The 19,206-nt window shown below is 35.4% G+C and overlaps 1 protein-coding gene across 1 annotated transcript in view; it reads right to left on the bottom strand.

Annotated features, from left to right (window-relative positions):
• si:dkey-112m2.1 overlaps positions 1-15,937 on the bottom strand; it is a 224,052-nt gene extending 208,115 nt beyond the window's left edge. The window contains exon 1 of the mRNA XM_009295369.5: positions 15,066-15,937. Coding sequence (XP_009293644.1) covers positions 15,066-15,204 — 139 coding nt within the window. The 5' untranslated portion in view covers positions 15,205-15,937. The remainder of the gene's footprint in view (positions 1-15,065) is intronic.
• Positions 15,938-19,206: the final 3,269 nt, after the last annotated feature.

The raw sequence follows: 19,206 nt of genomic DNA on the forward strand, positions 1-19,206 counted from the left end.
ATTCTAAACAACAGAAGGCAGTACAAATTGTCAATCGAATGTTCAATCGAAATGTTAATGGAGCATCCACAACTTTTTAAAACAACAAACATTGATTTTATATTTTATGTGACACCACTGAAGTAATAATTATGGCTGTTTTGGTTGGGGTGGTTAAGATTATATAATTCAGTACAAAATGTGAGCAGATAGAGCTCCTTTCATTTAACACAAAACCTGACAAAACTGTCAAAATATTAAAACTTAATAGCAACTCATTAAAGTAGACTGTAAAAATATTCGTAAATTAGAAGTTTTCAGTATTTTGTAATTCATGTTTTTATTATCTTCCCGTATTTTTATACACTTTTGAATTGCGTTATGGGACCTTGATCTTTCTTCCAATGTTTTAACATGAAATATTGGAAAAAAGTGACTGTTAATTAACAATAAATGTTAATTAACAGATACTTTTACAGTGTAGACAATAAGACTGTACAGTTATTAGAGCTATTGTTTTAGACTACCATTCAAATGTTTAGGCTTGGAAATATATTAGTAATATATACAATATACAGTTTAATAACAATAAAAGTAGAAATATTTTTTTTTATTTAATATTATAGCATTTGAAAGATATTATTTTTTTTTTTCAGCATTTGTTTCAGTTAACATTTATTATCTGCTAAATGTTGGAAATATTTCACTCATTCACTTTCCTTCAGTCTGTTCATTTAATTTTTAAGAGTCGCCACAGCAGAACAAACCATCATAAATATCTGTGTTGCTTATATTTGTTTTAAATGAATGTAACAATAAAATAAAAAAGTAATTCTCTTAAAAAATACTTGTAAATAACAGGGTAAAAACTGATTTGTGTGAGCAATGTTGATATTACAGGGCGACACGGTGTTGTCTCAAAGCAAGAAGGTGGCTGGTTTTAACCCTGACTGGGTCAGTTGGCATCTCTGTGTAGAGTTTGCATGTTCTCCCTGTGTTCGTGTGGGTTTCTCCGGGTGCTCCAGTTTCCCCCACAGCCCAACAACAGGCGCTGTAGGTAAATTGAATAAACTAAATTAGCTGTGTGTTTGTGAATGAGAGTGCATGAATGTTTCCCAGTCTTGGATTACAGCTGGAATGGCATTCGCTGTGTAAAACATATGCTGGATACATTGAAAAAAGTGCTATATAAATACACATGAATTAAATTGAATAAGTTGGCGGTTCATTCCACAGTGGCAACCATTGATGAATAAAGGGACTAAGCCAAAAAGAAAATGAATAAATGAATGAATGTTGACATTCAAATGTCAAATTTCAAAGCTTAGCTTTAACACTTATCAAACACACCTGAACATGCTAATCAGTGTCTTCAGGATCACTAGAAATCTATACGCAGGTGTGTTTGATTAGAGTTGGAACTAAACTGTGTAGGACACCAGCCCTCCAGGTCCGAGTTTGCCCACCCCTGCCCTAGAGGGTGTACGAGATCAAAATGCCAACTTTACTGATCCACATATTGAGATCTCATTAGAGACACTTGCTTACTCAAAAATCACATTGCTTTAATAAGCTGTGAAGTATAATTACTACAGTAGAATTCCATCCCAGAAATCTCTATGAAATGATTTCTGAAATCATGAAACAATACGAGTGGTTCATCTAAGAAAAGTAACTTGAGCAGCAGGCTGAAAAGACAATCATTTACACATAAGTAATGACACATTTAACAGCCATTGAATTGAAAAGAAAGGCATGTTGAAGAATATGTTTTATTTAGACTCATCATACCATTACAATATTTCTAGCAGCTTATTCATTTCTAAGGTCACGACATTCGCAAAAACCAATTACATTTATGTGCATGAATTTGCTATGCTAATTTTGTGCTGGGGTGTTTAACTTGATAGCTTCTAAAATATGGTTGATGATATTGGATGTAATGACTTTTTTGTTGTTAAACTGTTTAATCAAAGCAAAGGTGCTATTTTTTTAAATAGTAGAACTTAAAGATGCCAGCTTGTAATGTGATTGCGCCTACTGTAGAGTACAAGAAGAAGCAAATGCTTTTTTTCTAGACCAAAGTAATGCCTGCAATCTTGATCTCTAGAGAGTGCGCATCACTTTAAACCTATTTGTCAGAAATATTATTCATTTTGTTGTCTGTAAAACATTTTTAATAAGGAAAAAAATTACTAAACTGCACCTGAGGTTAGCTTTATATCATGCTGCAAATTTCTAGCTGGTAGTCAAATATCTAATCTACTTTTCCACCTTGGAAATTACGGAAACAAACGCCAATGGAGAATTCTAAGAGGTAAAGGATAACCGCAGATTCGTGTTTTGATTAACACACATGCCAGAACCATAATTTTGAAGCTTATTAGATTATTGCCAGCACATTCATCTCTTTCTATTAAGAGGCTCATAACATGGATGGCCAATCAGCAGTAGAAGCAAATTCCATTTGACAAACTTAACTTGATGGAGATTAATAAAATTAGCATCTAAAAGTTTTTTGAGACCAGATTGTTAGAGCTGAATACAACCTCCTGCCATAACTAGCACATTTGGCTTTCTGTTTATATATTGTCACTTTACTGTATTCATTAGTCTTCCCAATTACGAGGTCTATGACAGCCCATGGGACTGAATTGTAAAAAGTTGTGAAATTTGGCATATTGGTTAAACATATTCTGGACATTAACCACAGCAGTTTTGGAGTCTCTAACATTTTGAAAATATAAGATTTTTAAAAAATCTTTTAGTGTGTTCCCATGCCTTACTTATCCAATTGCTATGCTTCTATCCATTTATTTTTATAAGCATTTTGAATATGTGCATAAAAAACGGTGAATGGCAACGCCAAGATGCACATTTGTTTTAAAAATGCGCATAACTAAGTAGCGTAAACTTTTATTCGCTAAGAAAAGATGTGCATAAACTATAATGAAAACACTTTTACTGAACAAATTCTAGTATGTGCATTAAAAAAAGATCTCATGTGATGATGAAAATGTGTGTGAATGGACAAACCAGCAGGCTGTAAGAGTCTAAATTAACATAAGCATTTGTTTAAATGGCAAAACATGTCTTTTTCACTAAGAAGGTCCAAAATTAAATCATTTCATTTTCAAGTATTTGTGAATGAATTTTCATTTAAAATCAAAAAACTTAATTGCTCCATATTGCAATAAAATACAATCACATAGTAGCAACACTCTCCCACATTTTTAGCTATTATTTCCGTTTTTGGTATAACATTGCAGGTTTGACTTGAAACATACTGTTTTCACCATCATACAGATAACTTTTTATTCATTCGGCAGAACTATATTTCAAACAGCTACAGTAAAAAAAAAGATCTTTACAAGGCTTAGCACATTGTAAAACATCTAAAAAGATGTTATGGTCATTCTAAACCATTCTTAACCATTTCATTATAAGTGTTATTATATTATTAATGACCTCGAGAAACAAGAGCATCTGTGCTCCGCGTTTTATGACCACGAATGCCACCATGTGTTTATTGCATGTCCAAAGACATGCAGTATAAGTGAATTGGATGAACTAAATTGGCCGTAGTGTGTGAGTGGGAGTGTGAATGCAAGAGTGTATGGGTGTTTCCCAGTACTTTATTGCGGCTGGAAGGGCATCCCCTGCATAAAACATATGCAGGAATAGTTGGCGGTTCAATATACTGTAGCGACCCCTGATAAACAAGGGAATAAGCCGAAAAATGATTAAATGAGTTATAGGTTTCAACCATGTAAGCTCCTTGATTGCTGCTTGCAACTATATTTTCAAATAGAACTTTTCTCGCTTGCATAGTGAGTAAGATCGTTGAAAGTTCAAATTCAGTTCAGCTTTTGTTTTGTTTTCCTGTGGCATGCTGAAAATTCTTGTTACTGTTACGGATTCTATAAAAACTCAAGAAAATATATCTCATTCTTTCAATTGTGATTCTCAATGAGTCACAAGTAACAGCAAAAGACTGAAAGAAATTGCGCAGAAGGCGAATTAGTCCAGGAATGCTGTCATTTTTCTTTTCTTTTCGGGTCTAAAGCATTTGACTTCGAACACAGGACAAAACAAGCTAACTGTAGCAATTAAGTCAAAATGCCACTTCACACCTATCATAATCAAGGACAAGAGGCAATCACGCCAGGCAAGCAGCCCTCCACATCAGTTAACATGCATAGAAACACTGCACCTTCTCTCCTCCAGCAACAACAAAAAAGACCCACCTTCCTCCTGAGGGGCCAAAGCACTGTGTTTATGGAGATTACATACAGTGGCGGAAAGAGCCCAATTACCTACAGCAAATGTACTGCGTGGAGCCAAAACCCACAGCAGCCCACAGTGAAACAAAGTGATTTTACAGCTCAATTTTAATCTGCAGGCTTTGGCCTGGTCTCCGGTCCCCCATGTGGGCCTTTTAAAATCTGATTTATCTTTACGCTTTAAAGCAGACCAGTGGCGGTAGCAGCCCTGATTCTTAGTGATGCTTCTGAGGGTTCTCCAGTGATAGTGTACGGTTTAATGAGGTGGTCTGAATACAGAGACGGTGCTCCACGGAAATACCCATTTTCACAGGGTGTGTGAATCAAAAACACAGGGAATGTAAAAAAAAACATTAATAGGCTCACATAAGACAGGCTTCAAGACTTTCCTTCATAGCCAGGCAAGAACAAGGAAAATATTGTATATCTGTGTTTCTGTATAGCTAATAAGGTGGAGAGGTTAACTTAGCTGACTTTTTAATAGTGCAATGGGTTTAAAAATCCAATGAGATTTGTAGTATGAAAAGAATTACTATGTAAGTCAATGGCTACTGAATTATTTCCAATAATATTCAATATATGAGTAATTCTATGCAAAGTTAACCTTGCCATGAAAAAAAGTTATTTTGGTTTTCTCCAAAATATCTAAACTGTTTCTGCGTTTTTTTGTGCAAGCAAGTATTTTACAGTGCTTTAAAAATACTCAAAAATGTCTAAACATTAACATAAAAATGTTAATGTTTTCAAAGTCAAACTATTATATTTGATTTACCAAAATCACAAAAGTGCCAACTTCACATCCATATCACATTGATAATGGAAAGATGTCACATTCATAATGGAGCTTTTTCCTCATAAATGCAAAAAATAAATCTAAATCAATCGTTTTTGTTCTATAATAAGCAATTCTTATCCTTTTGATTATCATTATCTCTTGGGTTTGTGCAGTTTAATTCACAGAATTTCTACAAAGTATATGGTAGACTGTGAACTCGCTATCTTTTTTTCATCACATCCATAACGCATATTTATTTGCATGTTTAAAATATAAAAAATATTTACAGATTGATATTTTTCTGATTCTTTAACTCAGCAGTTACAGTAGTTGTTTTGAAAAAAAAATAAACACCTTTCAATGTAATGTTAACATTTACTTTCTTTGTGAATTTATGTTTTAAGATTTTACTGCAAATCTCACGTACATAATGCTGGAATTGCTCATGTCTTCTTTTGTGTTCAACAGAAGAAAGAACTGCAAACAAAATAGCTGATCTATTGGAAGTTTCATGTACAATCATGTTTAGGATATTCAGGGTATTCTCTAGCAAAAAAATAGAGAAATATGCTATTAGCAACAAATGTGTATGTACAAGAATGCATTGTTAATGCCAAAGTTTAGAGGAGAATTACACGTACAGAAAATAAAATAAAACATGGGCTCATTTAAAATTATTCATTCATTCATTTTCTTTTAACAACCGCCAGCTTATCCAGTACATGTTTTACGCAGCGAATGCCCTTCCAGCTGCAACCCATCACTGGGAAACATCCATACTCACTCATTCATACACATACACTACGGACAATTTAGCTTACTCAATTCATCTATAGCACATGTCTTTAGTCTTGTAAGAGAAACCAGAGCACCCGGAGGAAACCCACGCAAATACAGGGAGAACATGCAGACTCTACACAGAAATGCCAACCGACCTAGCTGAGGCTCAAACCAACGACTCTCTTGCTGTGAGTCGATCGTGCAGCCCACTGTGCCACCGTGACACTCCATTCAAAATTAGACAATACAAAATTGTATGCATTTATGTAAATGCATGTTTACTGCTGTGCTGTCACAAAAAATATGTAAAAACACACTCACCGGAGACAATAAGTTAAAATGTATTATGTTGTCTGAAACTTTATATTCTTTATATATTTTATATAAATGAATTTCTCTATATTCTATCTTCTTTTTGTGTAGCATGGCTGTGCTTTAACTACAAGGAGCTTGACAAGCTGCAGTTTAAAAGCAGATTCCCCAAGACTGAAACAAATTCCTGGTCGGATTGAAGTAACACTCAGACCTGAGGGCTATTTCGGAGTACGGATTGGCTTTGAAAAAGGAACCATGGTACACTAACCAGGAGGAACCAGAGGGGAGCAGCTGGGAAAGGTAATTGCCTAGTTGGTGCCATATGAGATGAGTATGGAGGGTGTTGCTTTATCTGTGGGGTGTAATATAGGAGGAGAAGGTGGAGGAAGCACAGAAGTAGAGAAGCAATTCGCTTCCATTTAGATTTAGGTTGCCTGCACCCAACTGAACCCTGCTTACTGCTGTTAATTACATTTGAGAGGGAGGTGAAGGGCAGAGAGGAGGGTCAGAGTGGTACAGTAGATGAGGGGAGGGGAAGCTAGTATGATCTCAGTAAAGAGCGCAGTCCAAGCTTCAGCAAAGAATAATGTAAATGAAGCAGAGGTCAGCAAGTTTTCCCAATGAATGCAGCTCCCCGCTGGCACGAATGGTAACTTTACTAGGGAAACAGCGGGTGAGAGTGGATAATGGCGTAAAGATAATTGCTGGACTGTACTTATCCATGTCAAATCATAAATTCAGAGCTCGAGTTGCAATTTCAAAACAAATGAGACTTTAAAATGCAGAGTTTGTTCAACATACTTTTGCTTAAATAAATTTCATATACGTTCTGTGAATTTATTTTATTCCACGTGGTAAGCCTAATTACTGTACATCATCTGAATATATAACAGTAAAAATTTGTAGCAAAGCATCTGAAAGTGAAGTCCTGACTTTGGGCACATCTACAAATAAAGACCTATACTTGTACTTAATTACTTATGATTTACTTTTAGCAGATTTTTATGTGATGTTTGTGATTACGTTTTGCAGATATTGAAAAATACAGAGATGATAAATAATAAAGGAAATCTGGACCAATAGCAAAGTTTTTTATACCATTTGAATGAACAGTGTGTATAAATTGTGTAAGAATTGGTCTGAAAGCATCCGATATGCTTTGAAAACTCCTGTTGCCATTACAAACTGAAATGGACTGCAAAATTATCACCGTCAACAACAACTAATGTCTCTAAAAGGGTCTAAACAATTTGTTCCTGAATTCCGTTGGCAGAAGATTATGCATTTTAGGGGGTGAATGACTAAAACATATCTGTGCGATTATAGAGAGAATAATCTAAAGTCTTCAGCTGAAAATGGAGATGCAATTCATTCTCCCAAGGCAGTGTTGCTGAAAATTGACAAATGGCTTTAGAACTCAGAGAATACTAAGATGTTTTGAATTTTTTAAATTTTTGTAGGATGATAGATTTACAATATCTTTGCTCAAGTCATAGTCAATATTTTTGACATTTGATGGCAGATATGTAATTGCTGCAGAACTTTAAAGCATTTTTTTCTTTTGAAATGTATCGTCTGATTGGGGAGATGTCTGATAAGCCTCTTACTGAAGACGAGAACTGCCTTTAAAAATATCTTTGCTTAATTCCCAAAAAAAAACTGCACGCATTTGCATCCGCCACTACATTTTAAACTACCATCCATTACAGGTGAATATGTATATGCTGACTAACTCTTCTCTTTATAGACTATCTAGCTACAGACTTATGCATTAGTTTGTCCACCCCTGATCATTTTCATAATTGCAAGCTATAGGCTGCTGGCCTTTTAAATCAGCAATTTCATTTGGATATATTTGCTATCCTACGGAAAAAGTAACATTTCAGTTCTGATATATTTATTTAATTAACAGATGCAATGCACTTTATATCATAACAAAAACAGACAGGTGCAAAAAATTTGCATCCCAACAGAATAATGACATCAATCTTTTGTACAGAGACCTTTTGCTAAAAGAACAACCTTATAGTCAAGGATAAGTCCCTGAACTCTTAATGAAGGCGTATTGGGCCATTCTTCCTTGCACAATTTCTCCAGTTCAGTCATGTTTGATGGGTGTCGAGTATGAACAGCCTTTTTCAGATCCATACATGTCAGTACATTTAAATTGTGATTCCCTATGAATTCAGTGTTGTGACAATGGCAATGCTTGTTAATGTACAAATGATGCATACATTTTGATAATGCATTTATTCCAAGATAACTAGTTGACTCTGTTTCTGATTTCATATTTCATTAATTTCAAACTGTCTATGTGAATTGATGAGAAAGTTCAACATTTGCCTGCATGACTGTTTCTTTTCAGTCATTTTTATAAATATTAAGACATAATTTAGATATTTCCGTCCCTTCCAAATAACTTTGCTTGGGGCTCATTCTCTAAGTAATTATGTTTCATTTGATTAAAGCTGCCATGTTGATTGTCATCCCATCAAACAGCACAGCGATCGCCAGCACCCTCGCAGCGAGTGCAACAAGAGACTTAGAAAAAGAAGTGAGAAGAGAAAAGACAACGGAGCTGTCAGGGGGAGAACGAGGTGCGATCTGATCCCTCACTCATTTGAGTTTGGCGAGATAGCGAGATGGTGGGTGAGTTGTTTGACTAATGCTCTGTTAGCTAATGTGTCCAGACCACCCACTGCGCTGCACCCGTCTGTCTTGTTCTGATGTTGTCTTGTAGTGGGGATGTGTGCTCAGTTGCATGAGCCCAGCACTCTCAGCCACTATTCTGGGGAGGCGCGTAAGATACTCCCAATGGTTTCAGTGAGCTAGTGGGAGTTTGATCTGGCTTTCATGATTATGTATGCATTTTTTCTGATTTATAGGGCCAGACACAAGCCATTGTTTCCAATAGAGTTTGGGGGGAAAGCAGTTTTTTTTTTTTTTTTTGGATTGGTTGCCACAAATGTTGTCCACAAATTGGAAGTTAAGACTACAGCTAGGATATGATGTAATATGGTGCAAACTGTAAATTGTGTTCTGAACAACACAAATGTCTGTTGTTGTATCTCCAGAGATCAAAATAGTAATGTCTCGTTTAGTGCCAGGAAAGCCAACAAGCAACATGAAAGAAAAATTGTGCACTATTAAATAGTACAATGCAGAGTTCTGCATTCCCCAATGAAACCTTAAGAATTGCCTAGGCTTCTACCCAGGTAGCTACTTTTTAAATGAATAGATCACTAAACTGAACTTGATTTACCCACCCTCAAGCCATCCAGGTGCATATGCCTTTCTTCTTTTAGACAAAGAGTGAGAGTTAAGAAGATCTATATTCATAACATATTCATCTATTATCTCTGGCATCCAGCATAATCATACACTGATGTAGGATACTGTAGCGCTTCACAATCATGAGGGGGGTCTCTCCACACTACCGCCAGTGTACAGCATCCACTTGGGTGTGCTCACCACACATTAGCTATTGGTGGAGTAGAGAGATGATAATAAAGCTAATTCAGTGGATGGCGATGATTGGGAAGCCAAGATGGATAACGGCCAATGGTGGGATTTTGGCCAGGAAACTGGGGTTACACCACTACTCTTTACGAGAAATGCCATGGGATTTTTAATGACCACAGAGAGTCAGGACCTCAATTTAACGTCTCATTTGAAAGACGGTGCACACTTACAGTATAGTCTCCCCTTCACTATACTGGTGCATTAGGACCCCCAACAGACTGAACGTTGAGTGCCCCCTGCTGGCCTCACCAACAACACTTTCAACAGGAACTTAGTTTTCCCATCTTTAAGACAGATACTAGTACAAATTTACAGTACAGCCCAAACAACTTACTACTATGCAAAATGACTTCAAAGAGAGAGGTCAGTTCTTATTTCTGCTACACCTACATCAGATCTCATTAACTCAATTTTCCTGTAAATGTGTGTGTTAGTGGCAAGATAAATGTTCATAAAGTTTTAAATATGGATGTTTTTGTTACAAAATTCACTTAGCTTCAGTTACTGTAGAAGACATTCAATTACCCAATGGAGTCATATCGGTTGCTTGTATTATAAATGGATGCAGTTTTTGTAGATTAAAATAAAAATCAACCAACATGCTCTCACCTTTACAAAGCTAGAAAGAGCCAGAATGTTTGTGTGTACGTTTGAAAAAGTAAGGAAGAAAAATGCATGCCATAGAAAAACATCAGGTTAAATAATATTGGTTTTAAACAGACTTTTACCTTAAACAACTAAATGTGTGTTTTTATAACATTATTAGGGAACTGAACAACTAAAGCTCAAACCAAGCAAATTTAATTCAGAAGAAAACTTACTATTATCTATTATTCTACGGTGGAGATACAGGTGCTTACATTAAAGTCACTTGAAACTTTTTAGATTTTCAGCATATTTTTTCAATTGAAGCATAGGTCTCAAACTGGATTTGTGGTGGGCTGCAGCTCTGCAGTTTTGTTTTGACCCTAATAAAACACAGCTGATGCAACTAATCAAGGTGTTCAAAACTACTTGAGACTACTAAGCAGGTGTGAGTTGGTGGTTGTAGGTGCTAAACTATGCAGAGCTGTGGCCCTTCAGAAATTGAGTTTGAGACCACTGAATCAAAGTGTTTGGGTTTTCCCACAAATATTTTGAGCCACAACAAATGTAAAGGCTAAAACCACATTTTTATATTGTTTGAATAGATAGATGGGGGGGCGGATTTTTTCAAAGAACTTGCATTGCATTATGGGATTGTCTTCCACATAGGACTATAATGTATTACAATAAGCTTGGTGAAAAAAGAATCTATCAAGACAACTGATGAAGACTATTGTAAATATACTTTAAAAATCTGTAAACATACAGCACAGTGTACTGCAATAATATGAAGAATTTTTTCTTGATTTTAATATAAACATTTTCCCTTAATTTTCCTTCATTTAATGTTTTTTAAGATGTGTTACACTTTTATTTTAAATTGTGTGCTGTATTGCATTGTTTAATATAGTTAACATAAAATGTTAATTATTTAAAAGTCAATAATTCATTCATTCATTTTCTTTTCGGCTTATCCAGCACATGTTTTTTTCGCAGCAGATGCCCTTCCAGCTGCAACCCATCTCTGGGAAACATCCATACACACTCATTCACTCTCATACACTACGGACAATTTAGCTTACCTCATTTACCTGTACAACGACATACGTATTTGGATTTATAAAGACATACGTCTTTGGACTGCAGGGGAAACCCACGCGAACGTGGGAAGAATATGCAAACTCCACACAGAAACGCTAACTGACCCAGCCAAGGCTCAAACCAGTGACCTTATTGCTGTGAAGCACTAGCACTAAATACTGCGCAACCGTGTCGCCCAAAGTAATAATATTAATATATTATATCCATAGAAAAAACTACCCATACTTTTAATGTATATGATTACATTTTAACTGCATAATTAAGATTAGCATGCTATTCCGAATTGGTGACACCTTACACTATTAACCACGTTTTTTGATGAGAACCAGCATCTTATTTCCTTGTAAGAAAGCACATAGGACAAACAAAATGAGAGGTTGTCAAGACTGTCGCGATTTTTCTCTTACAATATATCAACACAGACGTTTATGGCAATGATTATAATACTTTGGCTAATCATTTTTGAAGCCTAAATCGCCATCCTGGAGCCGAGGTTGTCAGATTGACACTTATTTATTTGGACCATGTCCAACAAAACACCGTCCCTGCTTTTATTTTTATTGATGTCGATCCGGAAGCGGCATACGGCTGCTGGCAGCCACCCTGAATTATGAGGGAGGTGATTACAGCCCCTCTCTCGCTCTCTCCATAGCCAAAGATCAGTGAGACAGAGAAAGACAGCTCTTGTAATCACTCTTAATAGTCTTGTTGTTTGTGTGAGTGTGCGTGGTAATGATGCTGGCACTTCAGCATGAGCTCACAGGGGACTCACTATTGTTTCATCGTCTCATTGCCTTTCCACAACAGGTGCCTTTTTCCTAGCCAGTTAATGCATTAAATAAAAACTATATTCTATTTTTAGCTTTCTGCCTTGTCTTTATCATTTCTTAATCCCGCCAGTGCATTGATCTAGAGTGGACCAATCATTGTAATGTACTTCAGCTTTCTCTGGGTTCCACGTTTACAGCCTCCATCTTATGATCCTCATAATGTTCTTCATGATAACTGAAAGTGCTGACTGCTAAATTAATGATGTGCACCATATCATTCTGTTGGCATCGACATCTTCTAATTTTATGTCCAGAAACAAGACTGAACATCTAACCTAAAGCACATATGAGAGATTGCCGCATAGTCAGTGGTGCGTTGATCTTAAGCCAGTTCGACATGCCAGACAAATCAAAACCCAAAGCGGGACACAGGAAATTCATACTCAATAGAGTTACAGTGATTCATTTTCCAAGAAAAATGATTCACCCTTTTATTTTTGGAGAGAAGCAGTGCTGATGTCTAAGGAAATCCATGTTTCCTCTGCCTGAACGCAATTATCTGTTTTCTTATGTGTGATTACATGTGACATTTTTCCTGCCCCTTTGACCTGATTCATCTCCTCCAGAAGAGTAATGAGAGTTTTAAATGAAGCTTCAGAAGGAGCTAGTTTGTGACGCAGTATATACACAACAGCTTACCTCACTTGCATAGAGATTCTTCTGGCATCTTGAGAACTTTTATTTATGTTCATTTGTAACTAACTTCATTAGGAAGTATGCCAAGTCTGTCTGCCTGCATTACACTCTATATAAATACTTGGCAAGCGTGTTTAACAGTCATTTTATATCAGCAAGCATCATTGATAGAATGTGTTTAAAAATTAGTTCTATGCATGGGATGATAATCGATTTCAAGGCTTACCACATTTTGGAAAAGTCAAGGTTTTAAAACTGCCAGAATCATATGTTATACTGTTCCTACAGTACATTTACAGTTTTTATTATCATTATTTTTGGAGGGACTATTTTATTTAGTTTTTAGAGCAACGGTATCTCCAGCAGAAAAGGACCCTCCACATCAAAAGCCACTGTTCCAATATATTTTACATGTTTCTTAAAATAAAATAGATTGTGTACAAAGGGGAGAAAAAAAGTTGTTTTACCCAGACAATTAAGAAGAATTTATATTAGAGCAGTAATCACAATATCATGCAACCGTGAAACCGTGATATTTTTACCCAGGGCTATCATACCATCACAATCATGTACCGGCCCATGCCTACTTAGTTCACAATAAAAAAACAATAAAACTGTCATAATTTGAGATTATGAAATGCTGTGATGGTGTCACGAGTTTCTTTTGTAGAACACAAAAGCAGATATTTTGCTGAATACTGACTTTCATGGTCATTTTTTGTGAGAAAAGCAGGTTTGATTTGGCATGACAAAGTGAGTATATTAATAGTATTTTTCAAATGCTTAATTTTAGCCAAATACCTGTATATTTCACCCAAAAATTACAAGTTACTTACTATTTACTCACCCTAAAATGATTTAAAACTTTAAGAGATTCTTTCTTTTGATGAACACACAAACCATTTTGAAAAATGTTACAAACCTGTTACTGACATCCATAATAGGAAAATGGTTACAGGTTTTCAGCATACCTTCGATTGTGTTCAGAAGAATAAGAAACTCAAACAGGTTTCTGACAAATGAATGATGAGTAAATCATGACAGAATTATTAATTTTGAATGAGCTAAAGGAATAGTTCCAAAAAATCCCATTTACCTCATCATTTAACCTCCCTCATGTGGTTTAAAACCTTAATGAGTTTTTTTAATCTGTTAAACACAAAAGCAGATTTTTTTTTTGCTGAATACCAACTTTCATGGTCATGTTTTGTGTTCAGCTGAGAAAAGAAGGTTTGGAATGACAATGTAAAATAATATTATTTTCCGAATGCTTAATCTATGCCAAATACTTGTATATTTCACCTAAAACGAACATTTTCTCACTATTTACTCACCCTCAAGTGGTTTTAAAACTTTTTGAGATTCTTTCTTATGTTAAACACACCAAAAAAAAAAAATATTTTGAAAATTTTAGAGACCTGAAACCGCTGACAACCACATAGGAAAAACAAATACTATGAAAGTCAAAGGTTACAAAGTTTCAGCATATCTTGTTTTATTCTGTTCAGAATAATAAGAAACTCAAACAGGTTTGTGACAAGTGATTGATGAGAGAATTTTCAGTTTTCCATAAACTAAAGGAATAATTACCCCAAAATCACAATTATCCCATCATTTACTCTCCTTTGTGTGGTTTTAAAGCTTTAGGTGTTTCATTTGTCTGTTGAAAGCAAAAGAAAATATTTAGGAGAATTTTGGTTGCTGGGACCCATCAACTCCCATTAGGGGAAAAAATACTATGAAAGTCAATTTATCCCAGCACCAAGCAACATTTTTCAAAACATCTTATTTTGTGTTCAACAGAATGTTTTGAACAAGTGAATGGGTGAGTAAATTATTTAATTCAGTGTGAAATATCCCTGTAACAAACTGCAGAGTAAAACAAATGGACATGTGCCAGATGACAAAGCATTTGTGGTTCTATGCAGATTCTTAATATCCAAGTAGTTTCATTAGTTTTTCATCACTCATCTAGTTTAAAATCCATACGGTAATTGTATATTCAGCACATTTAACCATGGCCATTCAGAGCCCACCTTCAATTGCTTTACAACCGGTCATCAATAACATGTCAAGAGCACCTCTGGCAATTTGTAATCATATTGATTCACACGCTATGATGTAGCACCCTTTGCATTATAACCACTGTTCGACTGCGATATGAGTTGGTGCATGTATTCCCACATACACATGAAAGCAATAATGCACTAAAATCGGCATGCAAAGTAAAAGACCTGATGCGCTCTGACAGACACTCACCTCTGCAAAGCAAGAACAGCATGAGCCCGGCTGGACTAAGACGCAGCATCTTCAGCTCCTCTAAAGTTGGTCGGGGCTCGAGAAGGGAACAGATCAGTGTTTTCCCACCGACAGGTCTACAAGACAACAAGTACAGCATTCATCTCTTTATAAGGTTAGATGTTTCTCCCTCCGATCATCTCAAAACGAGTCACTCCTGCGGTGCGATTTCTAAATGCTGTCATCTTGATTTAAATGTCTTCTGAAGTCTGGCAAACATCAAACATATTGAAGTGTCGTCGCTTTTAAAAATAAAAGTCACAGATTTGTAGTGCCACAAGTGTCTGTTGCTAAAAACAATCTGGTGGTCGTCGATCAGATGCTCCGTCTAAATAAACCCGAGTCTCAGTGGAAAGTTGAACATCGCTCGTGAGGCTCGACAACGCTTCATAGTGATGGGAAATCCACTGTAATTCCAGCAGTAAACGAATAAAGTTACTTTTTAAAAGACAATAATGGAAAATAAGCAACAAATATGAGCTTTTATATAAACAAGTGCTCGTTTAGAAACAGATTAAGCGACTCCGGGTTTCCACAGGTATTAGTACACTTTAAGAAATAAAACGGTAGTCCAGCGTTTCGCGTTTATCTGTTTTGATGTCGAAAAACAAAGTATAAACTTCAACAGTCTGAGGAAAGAATTAATGAAAAGCATTTGTTCAGTGAAAAAGCTCCTTTCTCTCATCCATGAAGTCCACTGTGAATATTCCTCGTGCTTTCTCTGCTCTTTGGGTTCCGCAGCGACAAGCACAGTGAGTCATGAAACTCTCTCTCTCTCTCTCTCTCTCTCTCTCTCTCTCTCTCTCTCTCTCTCTCTCTCTCTCTCTCTGCTGAACTCAAAGGGCGTCATGAGAATTTTAATTTTAACTTCAAAATACTTTAATTGCTGATTTGTATTATATAGCTGCAGTACTGTTTAATGTAAAATAGCCTACCACCTCAGTAGTGCTAATGAAAAAATTAATAGAGAATATGCAATTCAGCTAAAGTTAAATAATGAAATTTTAAAGACATGTGCACATATAGACATACATGCATTGTAAACAAGTATTCGTGCTGGTTAAACATGTGCACCTGTTGTGAATGGTTTTAACAGGAATCCAGAGTATAATCGATCAGTGGGCTACAAAACAGAACGGAAGAGCCTTGATGCTGAAGACTGAGTGAATTGTAAGAGTTTTTTTACAAATCATTCTACCATATTGTGGTGAGTTGTTATGGTTTCATTGTAATATGAGTGATGATTTAGGTTTTAAAGTAGTTATTGAGTGGTTTGATGATCATTGATTGTTTTCTGCATTTGCCTCAGTAAGCGCGACAGTGCCCTCTAGTGGTGAATGATGGCATGAAGTAATAACGTGTACTGCAAAACGTTAACTTTTTACAAGATTTACTGTGGTGGCTGGGGTGTAAATGTTTTCTCTTTTGTTTTGCATTTGTGCATGCTGTTCTGATATTGTGTTATGAATGTTTTTTTTTATTTGTTTTTATTGGTCACGATACAGATATGCACATTGCTGGTATTGATACTTAACATATACATACATGCACCTCAGCATTATAATGTTTTTTATTCAGTATCTGCAACTGTTGGACTGCAACTATCATGTCAATGTTCAGTACGAACTCTGAGAAATGTTTTTAGCACTTTGTTGAATGCAGTTCTGAATGCAAATGGCCGGCCAGCCTTGTACAAGTGATGTGTATTTCTTTCTTCATCATAACTGATTTTGAATTCTGTTGAATTCCTTAGACATGCGGGAAAACCTGAGAAAATAAATATAGAAGTTTCTGCTTTTGTGTGGGACTAATGAATAATTAATGAGCTAGGCATTGAGGCAGTTTGTGATTGGTTATCTTTTCCATGCATTCCATAAATAACATAAATAGCACTCTATCAAACTAAATGCTGTGGTTCACTCTGCTGTGGTGACCCCTGATGAATCAGGGACTAAGCCAAAGGAGAATTAATGAATAATTGAATGACTGAATGAATAAATAAATGAATGAAATACATCCATTCTAACATTCTGTTTACTGATATACCTTGTAGATCAATAATAGAAAACAACACTTACAGATACCTCTTAATCCTGCATGTGATGTTGATTTTTAAACATTTATCTGACAAACTCTTTTTAACTTTCAACTTCAGGAATTGTTAACCCAAACCAAAAATGACACCACAATTTACTCACCCCCTGTGCGTATGATATTTTTTCTTTCAGATGAAATCAGTAGTTTTCATTTTAGTTTTAAAGTAGTTTCATCCTGACTCTTTTATTCTGTGTAATAGTGTTGGATTTAATGATTTTGTTTTTTAAAGCTTCCAAAGGTTCATAAATCTGTAAATACCAATAATAACGCCAGCACTGACAGGATAGTAATGTCTGTCTTATGAAGCAAATGGATGTGTTTTGTAAGAAAAATATTTCATATATTTTTAAATTGTAAACTCAAAACTACTGACTTCTCACAACTGCAGAATGTGTCCTTATCAACTTCTTAGCTGACCTCTAACTCAACACAGTCCACAAAAAGGCTTTTTTTAAGTGCCTTGTTTTTTTTTGCAAGATACTGTTCTACTAGCATGTTATAGCCACACTAAAATTCCTGAGAATTTCTTAAAAATTCAAGCATTTATACATTGCTCTCTAATTTTTATTCCAACTGTTTATCAAGACATCCTCAAAAAGAAAAAAATATGTTTTATTCGATTTTGAAACACCATAGCTCCAATCCTAAATTTCATTTTGCATTAAGGCAGTTTGTGGTTGGTTATCTTTTTTATGCATTCCATAAAAACCATTCTATCAAACTAAATGCTGTGCTTCATTCCGCTTTGGCAACCCCCTGATTAATCAGGGACTAAGCCAAAAAAGAATGAATAAATAAGAAAAAATATATAATACAAAAAAAATATATATATATACAAAAAAGAATAAATAAATAAATAATTGAATGACTGAATGAATGAATTAATTATTAATTAATTATCACTCTCTGTGCATACAGTATGACTTTCTTCTTTCTTCTGTTTTCATTTTAGTTTTAAAGTAGTTTTATATTTCATCCTGACTCTATGCTGTGTGGGTATAATTGTTTTTTCAAAGCTTCCAAAAGTGCATAAATCTGTAAATAATAATAAAACTAATAATAACGCCAGCACTGACACGATATTAATGCCTTTCTTATGAAACAAATTGATGTGTTTCGCAACAAAAATAGTTCACATTTTTAAATTGTAAATTCAAAATCACCCAGCAGGCACAGGAGATCAACATGATGTCTGATTGATGTTGTACGCCAACGCCGGCCCGTGTGACATTGCATTTTGTTTGGAAATGAAAATCGAGTTGACATCAGAATCCAACCTCAGGCTGACATCAATGTCAAACTTCAAACAGACGTTGCATTTGGGTCACTTTCCAACGTAACCTAAAAACAACAAAATAACAACGTCTAATAATGTTACATCTTGACTTTTTGTGGACATTACCACTATGACGTCTATCAGACGTTGGATTTTAGTTTCAATACCTGACAAATAAATGTCAGCATTTGATATCAATATGATTTTAGTAATTTTTCAATACAACCTAAAATCAACCAGATATCAACGTCATTTCATGTCGTTATTGGACATCAAAATAATATTGTCCCTAGATGAGGGTGACCTAAATCTAACCTTATATTAATGACTTCTGGCAGCTGCAGAAAGTGTTCTGAAAAACTTCTTAGCTGACCTCTAACTCAACATAGTCCACTAAAAAAGTCTTTAACATTTTTAAGCTCTTAACATTTCTGAGAATTTCTTAAAAATTCAAGCATTCAAACATTACAACTGTATATCAAAACATCCCAAAAAAGAAATGAAAAAAAAACTTCATTGTATTCATTTTCGACACGCCATTGCTCCAATCCTAAAATTCACTTTTGCTGAAAACACAAATCAGTTACAAATAACATGTATCGGAATGGTCCATCAAGGCCGGTTTTCTCCACAGCGGTTGGAGATTTAATGTGGCCCACTGTGGTGCTCCGGCTTTCACCTTGCACTCGCTCACACCATGCTGAATAGAGATATTGACAGCAAGAGAAG

Source organism: Danio rerio, chromosome 21, assembly GCF_049306965.1.
Source record: "Danio rerio strain Tuebingen ecotype United States chromosome 21, GRCz12tu, whole genome shotgun sequence".
In the NCBI taxonomy this organism is placed as follows: domain Eukaryota; kingdom Metazoa; phylum Chordata; class Actinopteri; order Cypriniformes; family Danionidae; genus Danio; species Danio rerio.